The 14,491-nt window shown below is 48.0% G+C and overlaps 1 protein-coding gene across 1 annotated transcript in view; it reads right to left on the minus strand.

Moving 5' to 3' along the window:
• Positions 1 to 4,800: 4,800 nt before the first annotated feature.
• The window catches only part of SLC2A2 (solute carrier family 2 member 2), a 10,944-nt gene continuing 1,253 nt past the window's right edge, over positions 4,801 to 14,491 (minus strand). Inside the window, exons 3-11 of the mRNA XM_008644460.2 lie at positions 13,993 to 14,249; positions 13,353 to 13,477; positions 12,499 to 12,614; positions 11,797 to 11,959; positions 11,181 to 11,368; positions 10,193 to 10,297; positions 7,960 to 8,061; positions 7,340 to 7,543; positions 4,801 to 7,035 (exon numbers count right to left, since the gene is read on the minus strand). Coding sequence (XP_008642682.1) covers positions 6,844 to 7,035; positions 7,340 to 7,543; positions 7,960 to 8,061; positions 10,193 to 10,297; positions 11,181 to 11,368; positions 11,797 to 11,959; positions 12,499 to 12,614; positions 13,353 to 13,477; positions 13,993 to 14,249 — 1,452 coding nt within the window. The 3' untranslated portion in view covers positions 4,801 to 6,843. The remainder of the gene's footprint in view (positions 7,036 to 7,339; positions 7,544 to 7,959; positions 8,062 to 10,192; positions 10,298 to 11,180; positions 11,369 to 11,796; positions 11,960 to 12,498; positions 12,615 to 13,352; positions 13,478 to 13,992; positions 14,250 to 14,491) is intronic.

Raw genomic sequence — 14,491 nt, forward strand, 5'->3', positions numbered from 1 at the left:
TGGGGCCGCCGCGGGTGTGTCCGGGCTGGTTGGCTACGGCGGTGGGAGTTACACGAATGTGGGGGGAAATGTGAGTCCCCAAAATGTCCCCAAAGCCGTGTGAGCCGTGCATGGCGGTACACACAAAGCTCCTTTGTCTGCCTCGTGTGCCCTCTCTCAGAGTAATCAGAAACGAGCGTTTTGAAAGCATTATAATCAGCCAAAAGGGACGGAGATGGCTGAGATCCATACCGAGAGTTTCTGTTTGATATTCCATGAATAGTGGAATTATTAGTACTGGAATACTGTGTCCAGCTCTGTGGTCTTCAACATAGGAAACACAGGGATCTGTTGGAGCAGATGCAGGGGAGGAACATGAAGATGATCCTCTGTAAAGAAAATCAGAAGGTTCAGCCTGGAGAAGAGAAGGGAGACCTTCCTGCAGTATTTTCTCTTATAAAGGAGAGTTATGTGAGAGATAGAGACTTTTTACCAGGGCCTATTGTGACAGGACAAGGACCAAGGCTTTCAAACTGAAAAGAGGGTAGGTTTGGAAAAACCATGTTCAGAAAAAATGTGGATGTCCCATCTTTGGAAGTGTTCCAGGCCAGGGTGGATGGCATTTAGAGCAATCTGATCTAGTGAAAGATGTCTGTGCCAATGGCAGGGATTTGGAGCAGATGATCTTTAAAGAGGTTTTCCAATCCTAAGTGTTCTAGACTATGGCACAGCCCTCATCCTGTCCAACAACCATTCCCTGCACTGCCTCAGGAGAGGTCTGTGGCCATGGAAGCCTGACCGTGGGATCCTGAGCAAAATGAGGCCAAAGGACTGTTTTTACTAAATCCTTCCTAGGGAAATGTTGTAATACTTCGAGATCTTTGAACAAATTCACCTGAAGTGTTCCTGTGGAGCTGCTGGTGGATGTGCTCCAGCTCTGCAGGTTGCCCTGCAGATCACCTACAAACACAACAAAACCAGGAAAATTCAGTGGCAGCACCTGCCTCAGCTATCACCACCACAGGGTGCTGTGTGCTGTCCTACGTTTTTTGCCCTGAGACCCTGAGTTTGTCATCTGTGCTCTAATGGGGTAGCTACACAAGTCACTGTTAACATCACATTTTTAAATGCTTCATCATGAGATGTTTTATTTAATCTGTGTTAACTTTTGTGATCTGTTTGCCTGTGGTCCCCCTGTTGTTGTTACACAGATCCCACTCCAAATTGTACAGCCAAGGAGTTAAATTTGGCTCTTATTTACATGGGGCCACTTCATGAGGTCCCAGCATCGTGTCTTTCTCCTTTACTTGGGCTTTCCTTGGATGCTGCCTCACCCAGCCCGCTATGGAGATGATAACACTTTATCCTGCCCATTTTATTGCTGTCTCAGTTGATAAGCAGAATCTGGGGCATCCTGTTAAATGTTTTAACATGTGCAGTGTGTATTTACCTGCACGTGTGTGACAAGTTGCACATGCTCTAGGGCTTTTTATCTTCTAATAAAATACTTTGTGAGAAAACGACCAACTGCTCTGAACCCAAACTGCAGCAGCCTGGGGCTAAGCACTACTGATATATTTTTTTCTTTTCTCAAGTATCAGTTGATAAATTTGGCTGATTTTCCACAATTAACAGATTCATTTTGAATTACTTGAGAGATCTTATGGGGTGAATCAAGTCTTTTTACTGAAGTGCAGCTGTAGATGATATTTATTTTTTCAGACACAAATATTCCAAGACAGCCTTTATTTGAGAGTCAATAAAAAATACTGGAAATCCAATCCATCAGTCATTACCTGTAGGCATCCTTCCTTTGTCTGGATGAACATTTATTTTCTGAAGTGTGTTTCTTGATAGTATTAATGTGATTATCCCACTTTTCTATACAAGAACAGCAATTGGGTTCAAAGCATATTTGTAAATAAAATACCATGGTCTTTCACATTTAAAGGCGTTTTCTTTCCAGTGTTGCACACACACACCTTTTCTCTCAAGTAGGCTCAGGATGTTATCAAGCTTTGCTTCTCCTATCTGTGTCTTTAAGAAGTGAAGAGGGATTAGAAAACTTTTGGAAGATTTAAACTTAGTGAGTTGTGTGTGTTCTCAGTTATGTTTTGGAGAAGTGTCTGATGCCCTAAAGCTCCTCATCAAAGCCCAGCCGTGAGAATATGCATTTCAGCCAGTGCTGGGGGAAACATGCCGCCTTGTTTCCAGAAACATCCCACCTCGTTTCCAGCTGGCCCACTGGAAGGCAGGAGGTGGTGTTTACACCTCTGGGCCATGGGGTCAGGTCACACGATTAGAAATACCAGGCCATGAGCGGAGTGGTGTAAACAGCCCTGTTCCAGCCTGAGCAGTGTCTCTGTTTCAGCTGCTGAGCTGACTTTCCTGGGATCCTGCTGTGTCCTGACTGTTGGGGTGAGGGTTCGCAGCAGCTTGTGTGTGCAGCCTTGAGCAGGAGACGTGAGAGAGGCTGTGAATCAGTGATCCCCCTGCACAGGACAGTGTCACGCTCAGCAGGACTTCAGAGTTCCTATGTAGGTGTATCTGTGTGGCAGGAATGGGGTCAGGGACCCTCTGCAGTGACCTTGCCACAGGCACCCACTCTGCTGTCACTGCTGTTCGCTGTCAGCTTCCTGTGCCAAGCCCATGTCCGAATCAGGGAATCACCCTGGGCACACGCTGGGGATCAGAGGCAAGCGGTGACAGTGCAGTGACACTGTGAGCTGGCGGGAACCACTGTAATTGTAACTTCCCCAAAGGGAAAGCACAAAGTAACTCCAGCTGTTCCCTCCTCCTGGGGCTGCAACTGTGCTGGAGCGGTGATATCCCACCCACGACCCGCAGGAACCTGATGCTTTTCAGAGTCACAGAGCCACTCTCTCTCCTGAACGGCCGCTCTCTCTCCCTCCTGCAGGGAGGCAAAACCGCAGGACACTACCCAAGCCTCGGGTCTGGAGTTGTATCTACAGCCTGTAAAATTTAAGGACTGCTGATCTACAGCCAGGATTTATTGCTCTAGTGCTGGGGAGGAGATTCCTTTCTTTTCAGCACAGCTACTCAGGCTGTGCCTCTGGGTAAAATCTGCAAGTGTTGCTTCAGGATTTAGTGAAACACTTGAGCACAGTTACCTTAAATTTAATCTGATGCTTACACATTCTGCTGGATCCAGCCCTGATGTCCTGCCTTGAAATTCCTCAGCTCCCATAGATTCCAGTGAAAGATAAGCACACTGAACACCTCAGAAAATTCTTCATACCTCAAAGACTTTGTCCCTGTATATTTAGTACTTGGGTTAGCTTCATCATTATCAGTGGTTTGACTCCAGAGATAGAGGGTAGTGCTTCTCAGTGATGAAAAACAAGTTGAAGTGAGGCAGAAAAACCTGTGATAAATTAGTGTGGAGAGCATTAATGGAGTCAAATGTCCTGAGTTTATTGAATTAGGGAAGTCAAACTAATTTTAAAATTAAGCCTAGAGAGTGGGAGACTAGATACCGTTGGCACAACAAAAAAAGTCTTAATGGCTGTCATCTCAGCACATTAGGAAAACACTGTCAAAGCTCTTGCTGACAAGATGCTTTCTCGGGGATTATTAATTATATTGCATTATTAGCCAGGCATGGTATGAGAACATATTTAACACGTTAACTAAAATGCAACAACCATTTAGCTAATAAGTTTGACTTGCTCTTTTAAATTTTCTTAATGATTAGCAACTTAGTAAAACTGTAATGGTGAGAGATAAAAATAATGATTCAACAAGCCGTGTCTCAAGGACAAGTTTTAACTGGAACTTGCATGTGGCAAGGATAGATAAAGTGTACAGTCCTAATTATCAGGACAAGACAAAAGTAAACATATCGTCAGATTTAACTAACTCTAATGACCCTGTCCTGTGCTGGCATATGGTTAAAGTGCTCTTGTGATAGTTCAGCCCAGCTTGATCCTTCCACTGCAGCCATGGGGAGGACAAAGGGTCAGCAGTGCCTCACTCTGCTCATCCTGTCCCAGGCTGGAAGAAGAAAACTCCCTTACCTTCCACATGACAGCTGCTGCAAGGAAACACAGCCTGGCAGTCCATTTTCCTTAGGTGCCTCTGAACTCCTAGGCAGCACTTCCGGGAAGTTCAGCACTGTAGCCATGGGCAATGTTAATGCTGTGGGCTGTGTTAAACTGAATTATGTGCTGCATTACAATAATTGGATCAGGCTTTCTATTGTCATTCACCAGTGACACAGGAAAAGAAGGACTGACTGCTCAATGTTGATCAATAAGGCCCCTCACTGCTGAGTTGCCAGCAGCTCACTGATGCCCCGCAGAAAATAGGACAAAACTTAGCAGAAGTTTAGGAAATAGTTTTGTACCCCCTGTATGATCACAGGGGACTCAGCCTGCCTGGGCCCTCAGAGCAGCAGCAAATCTGCTTTGAACCTCACCTCTCCCCAAATGCTCCTCCTGCCTCTCGTGCCTAGAGAGGCCCCAGCACCAGGTTTTAGGCTGCACCAGCACCATGCAAGCAGAGGTGCTTCACAGTGGGGTGGAGTGGGCAGCGGGGTCAGCTGGGGCCAGACAGCGGCACCCCTCCAGTCAGGGTTCATCCTGGCCCAGAGCCAGCTCCCACCGGCTCCAGGGCTGCCTCCAACCCCACAGTCTCACCTCTGGACCACTCTTTTCAAAGGGATTTAGCTGAGGGCTTGCACATCTTTGACCACCTATGGAGCAAATGTGTCCTGCTAGGAAAACAGCTCCCATCTGGCACTGGATGTGTGTCTGGGATGTACAGACAGGGGAAGAAACAGCAGCGCAAGCCAACACCTGCCATAGATATTGTTCATCTTTTATCTAACAGACCTAGATAACAATGCTGATAGCAAGAATTCTCTTTTTTTCTCCTTTTTGTACATTCAGACAATCCATTATAATATTTATGGCAGTAAACACTGTGGAGAGCTTCTGAGTCTGCTTTGTCCATTGGTCTCACCTGGGGGGACCTGTGTGCAGCACACAGATGGACAGCCCGACACAGACCTGTGCCCCAGCTCTGCTGCTCTCTTCTCAGCCCCAGCCTGGTTCCAGCAGCCCTGCATGCCCCATGTCAGACCCGGGTCACTCACCACTGCAGCACATGACAGCAGTGACCCAGTTCTCCTCTAGTTAAATCCCAGCAGTTGCTCCAGCAAAGCCTTTGGTGCAATCTTACTGCTTCAGTGCACACACTGTGGCCAGACATTTTTCCCAGTGGACCTCGTGGCTGCACTTCCCATCACTTGGAAGTGATGAGAATTGGCTGTAGGGACTTAGTACCAAGAGAGTAAAGTCTACAAAGGAAAAATGTTCACGGAAAGGAGCATAAACCTCCCCTAAAACCAAACCCATAGCAGCAGCATGATCCTCCTCAGCCCTTCTATGATGTACTTTTCATTATGCTTGATCCTCTGTTACATTTTGGCCACTGCTTCACCAGCAGCTGTGGTGAGCACACAGTGACCAAGCAATGCTGGTGTTTCATCTCTAAATAAATAATGGGTTTCTACCCCGAGAAAGCTGCTAGAAAGTAACCTGGTATCACAACAAGTAATATGCAAATCTTAAAAGTCAAGCAGAGAGCAGGCTTTTACAATGGTTCCAACTATCTCCCCAAAAAAGGAAGAAAAATCCTTGGAGTTTGATTCTGCCACATAAAAGTGTCTCATAAAGAAGCAAAAGGAGCACAAACAAGGCTATGGAAACAGCACGACCTCCTGCTTGCACACGATCTTGGCTGAAGCACACCCAGCCAGCAAGATGCTAAGTGATGCAAAGTGGGAGTTGGGTAAGTGGCACCTTCCAGTTAACCTTTCAATACCCATTTCTTCTTTGGGTCATCATTAATTGTTGCTTTATGGGCAGCCTGAGCCCTTGGCTGGACCTGGAGCCTGTGGGTCTTGAGCACTGCGTGAAAGGAAGGGAAGGAAGTTGCAGATGGGGACGGAGGTGCCCTGGCAATGGTCACACCATGGAAGGGGTGGCAGCAGGACTCCAGTCTCCTCACACGGAGACCAGGAGTGCCCAGGCCTCTTGTGTGGTCAGTGTTGTGCAGTGCCTTGTGCTGAAGCAGCAAGAAGGGAGAGAGGAGAAGCTTCCTGGGAGTAAAGAGGGAGCTAAGTAGTCTGGCTGAATTGTAAGGAAAATACCCATCAGCCCAGCCACAGTTTCTAAGACTCTCCAAAAAATACTGTGACTGAGAAATCTGTATGAGATCAGACAGAATTTCCATAATGCACAGATAGCAAAGCAAGGAAGGATCATCCCAACCAGTTCAGGTGGGATCCACCATCTTCCTCTGCAGAAGCAAGAGTGAGGGGGAGTTTGCTCCACCTGTTTTCCTTAGCACCTGGGGTGATCAGTGCTGTGTGCTGGTGACACAACTGCACTAGCAATTGGTTTCTCAAGGCACCAGGTCTCTCAGCAGAATGAAGCAGAGAGCAGGGGATAAAATTGAAAACATGACGCTGCAGCATCAGCCAGCCCCCTTTCCTTCATCTCAGCTAACAGATGGCCCTGCTCAGTGCCGTCTGGTAAGCTCATTGTCCCAATGGGCTCTTTCCATAGGGCATGGAGACACACATGTAACATACTCCTCCAGTCCTTTCCCTGGCTCTTCCTGCAGCCCAGTTGTCCCAAGTGTCTTAGAGTAAAAGGCCAAGTTAGCACCTGTGGCTGGGAGGTGTGAACCACAGCAACCAGAAGAAATCCAATGGATGGGTCCTCCTGGTCTGCCAGCTGCAAGGTTTTTGTGAAATGAGACTTTTGCCCAACGTTCTTCTCATGGTTCCCGAAGGAGGTCCATGCCCAGTCCCTCCTTTCTGGGTGCGTGGGACGTCTATGCCTCCTCGCTGCGTCGCAGGTCTTGCAGCTCAGTCATGGCTTTGGCCGAGAGCTTCTTGCGGCGGAACGCGGCTGCGATCTCCTCAAAGGACTTTCCTTTCGTCTCCGGTACTTTGAAGTATGCAAACAGAAAGAAGACGAGGAGCAGACCCGCGAAGATCACAAACACGTATGGTCCGCATAGATCCTGCAGTGGGAAAGTGGGAACAGGGGAGACCACCATCAGCACCACAGGGATGGCTTCTCCCTCCTACTCCCAGTGGCTGGGGGGCCCGTCCGCATAGATCCTGCAGTGGGAAAGTGGGAACAGGGGAGACCACCATCAGCACCACAGGGATGGCTTCTCCCTCCTCCTCCCAGTGGCTGCGGTGCCCAGCCAGTCTAGGGGATGGAAATCTGGGAGGCACATTCACATCCTGATGGGCTGCTTCGGGAGCCAAGCAGTGGGGTCATGCCAGTTGTTTATTTGTATGGTTTAAGGGATTTCTTACCGCTATATACTGGAAACACATTCCCACGATGAAGTTGCAGGCCCAGTTGCAGAAGCCAGCGACAGCAATGGCGGCAGGGCGTGGGCCTTGGCTGAACAGTTCAGCTACAATAAACCAGGGAATGGGCCCGGGCCCCACTTCGAAGAAGATGACGAAGAGGAAGATCGCAACCATGCTGACATAGCTCATCCAGGCAAACTGGCTCTGCAAGAGGTTGGTGTTAGAGTCTCAACACAACTCTCATTAATTATCACTAATTACCTTATGTAGGCTTCTTTTTCAGAAATTCCTTTCTATTCAGACAAAGGGGGACTGGACATGAATAATTAAGGTTTTAAACTCTTGTGCCAGGTGCTGGATGGGCATGTAGTACCAGCATTGCTGCCTGGAGGAGTTCACAGCCATCAGTTCAGCTGTTACTTTGAGCCCTCTCCTTGCCTGCGGCTCAGCAAAATGAGGCAGAAGAGCAGCCTTTAATAACCAGGGTGTTCAGCAAAGGAGGCCACTCCTTACTTGCTTTTTCATCTGAACAGGCGCTTGCACCAGTGGTTTGGACTGACTTTGATGGGATCTTCTCTTGTTTTCAAACCAAGGAGGAAAAAATGGAGAGAAATCCTTACCAGGAGCACAAGCCCAACTGTCATGGCCACAGCGCTGACTAACATGCCCATCAAACCAGCCAGGAACAGGGACCGCCTGCCTGCCTTCTCCACCAGAAGGACCTGTAGAAACACATGCAGCAGCTCAGTGTCCAGCACCACCACTCTTAGCATCAGGGCCATTAGCAATAACCAACCTGTTACCACTGCCACACTGCTCTTTTGCTCTTTTAGCTCCAGTGGTAGAGATTTATGGGCTGGTTTCCAAGTATCAGAAACTCTGCTTGCGGCTGCTGGGAAGCCAGACTGAGCAGTCACCCTGCCAAGGGCAAGGCAAAGGCACATACGCTCAGAGCCCATGTATTTCCAAGCTCTCAGGACTTCCCACCACTCCTACACGAGTTGCTGACTGTGGACTTTCTCTCTCTCTCCCTTTTCTTTTTTTCTTCCGGTAACTAAAAACTTACTAGGTCTGCATTAGTTCGAAATCAGCCTTCAAAATGTAGCATGACTCAGGCCACATCATGGGCCATTGCACCTTGCCTGTCTAGGGCAGGGATACTTGTGTAGCAGCTGCAGTCAGGATTTTTCCTCCAATCACTGCCAGACTCCTTTTGCTTCCCTGGTAGTCACAAGGCTTAGTTTTCTCCTTCTCAGCTCCTCTTGGTGGATTCCAGTCGTCTCACACAGCTTTTGACAGATACCTAAGTCTGTACCAGACACCTCACCGGGCGGGAAGCTGTAGGTCCCTCCGAGGACAGTGCAGCTAGCCTGGCCTAACCATGCAGCAGCCTCTGAGGCTGCCTGCTCTTTTCCCTCTGCTTGAAAGGACACCTCTGGCCAGCAGCTCCACCTTTCCTGCCATTACAGCCATGATTTACACTTCCCAGAGACCGTCTCTTTTGCTGGAGGCAGTTCATGTGCTGACACGTGAAGTTGTAGAGGATGAATCTCTGCTCCCTTCTCCCCATGCCAAGGTCCACCCAGCTGTCAGTGCCTCTGTCTTTTGATTTGGGTCTGTCATTTATTGACAAAAGCAGGTAATTTTTAAGTGCTCATGGACAAAAGAAGCAAAGAGCAAATGCCCAAGGCTGCAAGTAACACAGCCCTGGGATGGGGACCGAACTGCAGGACACCCTCCATGCTGAAGAAAGGCTTCTTCCAGCTGCACATCTCTGTGCCTCATTTCACAATAAATATCACATTTTCTCCTCAGTATGGGGCCTGTGATGGACTTTAAAGCAGGTTCACTCCAAGACCTCCTATCTCATAGGTGCTGGGTTGGAAGGGACCTTAAAGATCATCCAATTTCAACCCCCCTGCTATGGGCAGGGACACCTTCCACAAGACCAGGTTGCTCCAAGCCCTGTCCAACCTGGCCTTAGACAATTCAGGGATGGAGCATCCACAACCTCTCTGAGAAACCTGTGCCAGTGCCTCACCACCTTCACAGACAAGAATTTCTTTCTACTATCTAATCAAAACCTGCTCTGTCAGTTTAAAATGATTCCTCCTTGTCCTAAATCTCTTGGAGCTGTGTATTTCTGTCTTGCAGCCAGTCCTGCATCATGTTGGTGAAAGTCCTTTATTCCCTAAATCTCTTGAGAGATAATAGGGAAATAGGCTTGGCATTTCCTGATCTTATATTAATGGCCACATCATAAAACTAATTGCCAGCTGATAGGAATTGTATTAATCCTCTCAGGAGAGAGACAAACAAAGGGAAGGTCTGTGGAAACAGAACCATCCTTTTATTGCTGCAGAGCCCTGCTGAGATAGGATGAGGATAGGTGCTGGATTACTTTTATTACTGTGGAACAGCCTTTGGGCATCACTCGTGCAGGTGCTGTGTACATACAGAAAACAGTTTGAAAGATAACAGGTAAGAGCAGACTGTGAGCTGGTGACTTCTCCATCGCAGCCCCCATCCCGTGCCTGCTCCCTGGGGGAATAGGACCTGCACAATTGCAATCCCAAGGGCAACTTTTATTTGGGGGGGAAATGCAGAGTTTTCAAAGCTTCCTTGAACACAGTGGTGCAGTTTCTACTGATGAGACATTTAGCAGTGCTGATTGATAGCAACATGCTCTATGTCAAGACTTGAATTTTCAAATGAAACTTGTCCAGGGAATGATTTTTCCCTGTAAGGTGTTCAGGGTCAGTCCTGCAACACTGCAAATCCCAGCTCTGGGATAAAATCATATTTCAAAACCACATTGTAGCTTCTGTCCAGCGGGCAGAAGTATTTACTTACAGAGATAACAGTGAAGACCGTGTTCACCACTCCAACACCGATGGTTGCATAAACTGGTTGTTCAACCCCAGCTCTCTCGAAAATGTTTGTGGAGTAGTAAAAGATCTATCAAAATACATCAAGATGAAGGATTAGGCAATAGGGCTGGTGAAACTTTTTGTTCTCATGAGGGAACAGTTGCGTTTGCTTGGCTGAGATGTGGTGTAATTTAATTATGAATAATTTTTCAACTTTTAACTGCTTGTTATAATAATTAAAGCTGAAAATTTCAAAGGAGCCTGAGGGAGTTAAAAATCCTGTTGAAATTCCCCTCTTGAGCTACTGCATTTGCACATCTGTTTTCTTCTATGTAGTCCATGTTTAATCTCAAAATCCAGATTGCCGGCACTGAGCACTGAAGACAAATATCTTAATATGACCAAGTTTTACATGAATTTTAAAATATTGTCATTGCAATGACTCCCATTTCTTCCTTCTCTCCAAGAATAAGATAATTCCTTTTGGGTGAAAGCTAAGGGCAGGAGGTAAACGGGTGGCTGACCCAGTGGCTGATGGATACATTGGGCATGGCCTGGAGCCAGCTGGGCTGGGCATCCCTGTGTGCTACTTAATGCTTCTGGGTGTCAAGTGGTGATGTCTGGTATTCCAGGAGGTGATGCAAAAGTTGTTTAGCTAAAAATGGCTACAAAACAGTGATTCTGGGGTGCGCATGATGTCATTTAAGAGAGCAAACTGCTGACAAACTCGGGTAGGTGGAGGGTCATGGGAGGGCTCAGCATGGGCCTGCTGCGCCAGCTGGTTTTGTGCTGGACTCCCTCCTACTCTTCTTCCCTCCTGCCCTCCCACAGCCAGCTTTGCAGGGACTGAGGAGCCCATTGCAGCCATGGGAAAGCCTTCTTTCATCCCTGCAGGACTTGGATTGAACCAGAGCTGCCTTTTCACGCTCAACATGGATTTCTTGAAAGACGAACATTTTGGGGAGACTCACCGCATTGATTCCTGAGAACTGCTGGGATATTTGCACCATCAGTGCCACGATGACAGCCTGCCTGTACTTGGAAGAGGTGAAAAGCTGTTTTATGGAGACTTTCTTCTCACTAGCAGCCTCTTGCTTTTCCTTTTCCATCTCTTCAATCTCTTTCATCGGATCACAGTTTCCTCGAAGCCTTTTCAAATCTTAGGGAAACAAAAGATTGAAATTTTATTTTCAGTGGTAGGTAAGGTGTAAGTAAGGACAAGAATTTCTTTAGCCAAAACTTAAGGTAAGCCAACCACATGGACAGCTGTGCCCTCTTGCTCTGAGGGTTCCTGTGGCACACCCAAGGTATCCAGGGTGGGTCTGCTTGGTCAGGGGAAGCAGCACATCAGCTTTGCAACAGCCCTGAGACATCACTCTCAAGCCTCATCCCTCAGCAGTGCTGCTTGGTCCCATGCAAACGTCTCCATAGTTTTTGATCCAGAGCTAGTTTGTACCTCAGCAGCTCAGAGCATGAGATGGAGCAACCACAGTCACATGGGAGTCCTCAGCTGGGCTTTTCCTTCTGTGTTTAATACTATGTACAGTATAAAAACCACTCTAGACAAGCCCAGAATATCTTTCTTACTTTTTTTAGCTTCCTCCACCTTCCCCAGTTTGATGTAAAGGTATCGGGGGCTCTCGGGGCACAGTAAGAGCAGGAAGAACTGCAGCAGGGCAGCCACGCCAGACAGACCAAGGAGCAGGGGCCACATCTCATCATTGCCCAGGAGAAAGTCTAGTCCAAGGACCTGGAATAATTGAGGCATATTTGAGTGGATCGTTTTGCACTGTAAGAAAAGAAAGTGATTGACCACTATGGCATTTTGAAGTGACAAGCTGGAGGAAAACTAGAAGCAAATACCAGCTCTTTTTCTGGATGTGTTTGTTTTCTGTACATTTTTGTGCCCACCTGTTGTGTAGCTGGGACTTGTGCCATGGTGGGCAGTGCTGATGGGGACTTTGGGCTCCCTGCTTCCCTGAAGAAGCCATTTTTGAGAACCTGATTACCAGGGGTTGAATGCTCAGGATCCAGCCTGATGTTGATGAGATGCTGAGAAAACTTCCTCAGGGAGAGGAGAAATTGTTTGCAGAAGCATTTTTTATTTCTTGAGAAGTTGTCTTTGTTAAGACACCTCTTACCTAAGGCAGGGGTTTAACCCCATTAGAGCAGATTGTTTTGCACACTACTTCGGTTTTGGGGTAGAATGGTGAACAACACCCCATTATATCACTGGGTCTTCCTAATCTCTGAAATGCTCTCTCTGGATGTGTGTGTTTTCCTTCTTACCTGGCTGAAGAGGATACCTGTGACGATAGCGAGCTGGTGCAGCGTCCCCAGCGCTCCTCGAAGGGCCGTGGGAGAGACCTCGCTGACATACATGGGCACGAGTCCGGAGGAGAGCCCTGCACCGAGCACACACAGGCATCACCACTTCCAGACACAGCTCAGCAACCAGCAGAAACCACTTCACAAACAGGAAAGGAGGATGGAGCCTGTGTGCTGCACCCCACACCCCACCAAGCCCTTCACGCCTGGCTGGGACCCACCTGCACCTTGGACAGGTCAGAGCTCAAAACTGGGAAGCCTTTTTGCTTGAATACACCGAGCTTGAATCATAGCACAGAGCAGGGATTGTCTGCTGGGAGAAGTTACCACAGGGCAAGGAGCTTTCCTAAAACTTGCCTTGAAACCTCAGAGTGGAGTATTGTATTTGCATAGTAGTAACAGTGATAAAGAGCTGTTATTTCTAAGCTAATTCTAATGGAATGCCATATTATTTGCTGGCTACCGTAACGTCTCTGTGCACAGTGCTCCTGTGCTCTCTGTCTAGGGAACCTGTTAACCAGGCTGGTTAATGATGTCCTCTTACAGCAGCCACCAGCAAACCCCAGCCTTGAGATACAGAGCAACCTGCTCCCTTCTAGGATATGTAAAATGAACATGTGATGGAGCCAACCCAAATACTTCTGGGAAAGATCCTGGATCAAGAAGGGCAGACACGGGGAGAAGAGGGAAACTCCCATCTTTGAAACCCCTTCTGAACTAAAAAAAGGATTAAAAAATACAGGAAACTCTGAACTGCAGCCCTGGAGCCTGATGCCAAGGAGCTGCTTTCAGTGGCTGACCCAGCCTGGACTCACCACAGTACAGCCCCGTGACCGCTCTGCCGGAGATGATGAGGATGTGGGATGGCCCAAATTTTGCCAGCCCCATGAGGAGGTTCCCAGCAATGGAAAGGACATTCACCACCAGCATGGCTTTCACCCTGCAAGGCAGCAGCAGCACAGCTCCTCTGGCACCTCGTTCAGCCAAAGCAGCCTTTGCAACACACAAGAGGAGCTATGAAGTGATTTAATCATCACTATAGGGGAAAAACAATTATTGTAGGCACTGCAAAGTATGGGGCCAGGGTGCAATCAGAGTAGTTAAAATGATATTATAAATGATACTATACATCCTGTGCAAATGCCATTCAGATGTCCTCCTCTTCCTTTTGCCATGGAAAGAAAAGGGGGAATTCAGAAGTTAATCAAGGCTGCTCATCAGCTGCTGTCTGAAATGCTCAAGTTGCAATAAAATGTCTGATTTGTAACTGAGGATTTTAATTGGCCCAACCTCTGTGATGGTTGAAACAGTGTTTTGGAAGTTGGAGGGTTTTTTCCTAAACTGGGGAGAATAACACAAATTGTATTTCTACAGGGAGGAAATGGTTCTATGGGAAAAATCAATCAGAAGGGTTTGGGCTGTGGCACAGAGCCCCAGCACACACGAGCCTCTCACCTCCCGAGCCGGTCGCCGATCCAGCCCACAGTGAAGGAGGAAACCATGCCGCCGATGGCAAACACGGACACAGACAGGGACCAGTACATGGTGAGGATGTGTGGGGAGGTAGCGAGATCCTCACTGATGTCAGTCAGGGGTGGGAGTGTGCCCTCTGTTCCAGTCTGGAGGAACGTGCCATCCTCCCCAGAGGCATTGGTGGCATATCTGTCTGGGGAGATGATGCCCAGCACGCGCCCGTAGTGCGCTTCTATCACCTGTGGCAGGCAAAGATGAAAAACACCATCAGCTCAGATCTATAACCACCCCAAACCCTGTTTTGGATTTTTTTATGCCTCAGGAGAAACTTTTCCTTGCAGGCTCTGCAGGGGTAAAATCTCGGGGTTCACCCCAGTTCCACAACACCCAGACCCCAGTGGGGAGGGGCTGCCAGAGCATTCCCCCTCCCAGGGCTGGGCTGAGCTTGGTGTCCGGATTTGGCACTGCATTTGGTGGGGGG

Source organism: Corvus brachyrhynchos, unplaced genomic scaffold (assembly GCF_000691975.1).
Source record: "Corvus brachyrhynchos isolate BGI_N302 unplaced genomic scaffold, ASM69197v1 scaffold162, whole genome shotgun sequence".
Taxonomy (NCBI): Eukaryota; Metazoa; Chordata; class Aves; order Passeriformes; family Corvidae; genus Corvus; species Corvus brachyrhynchos.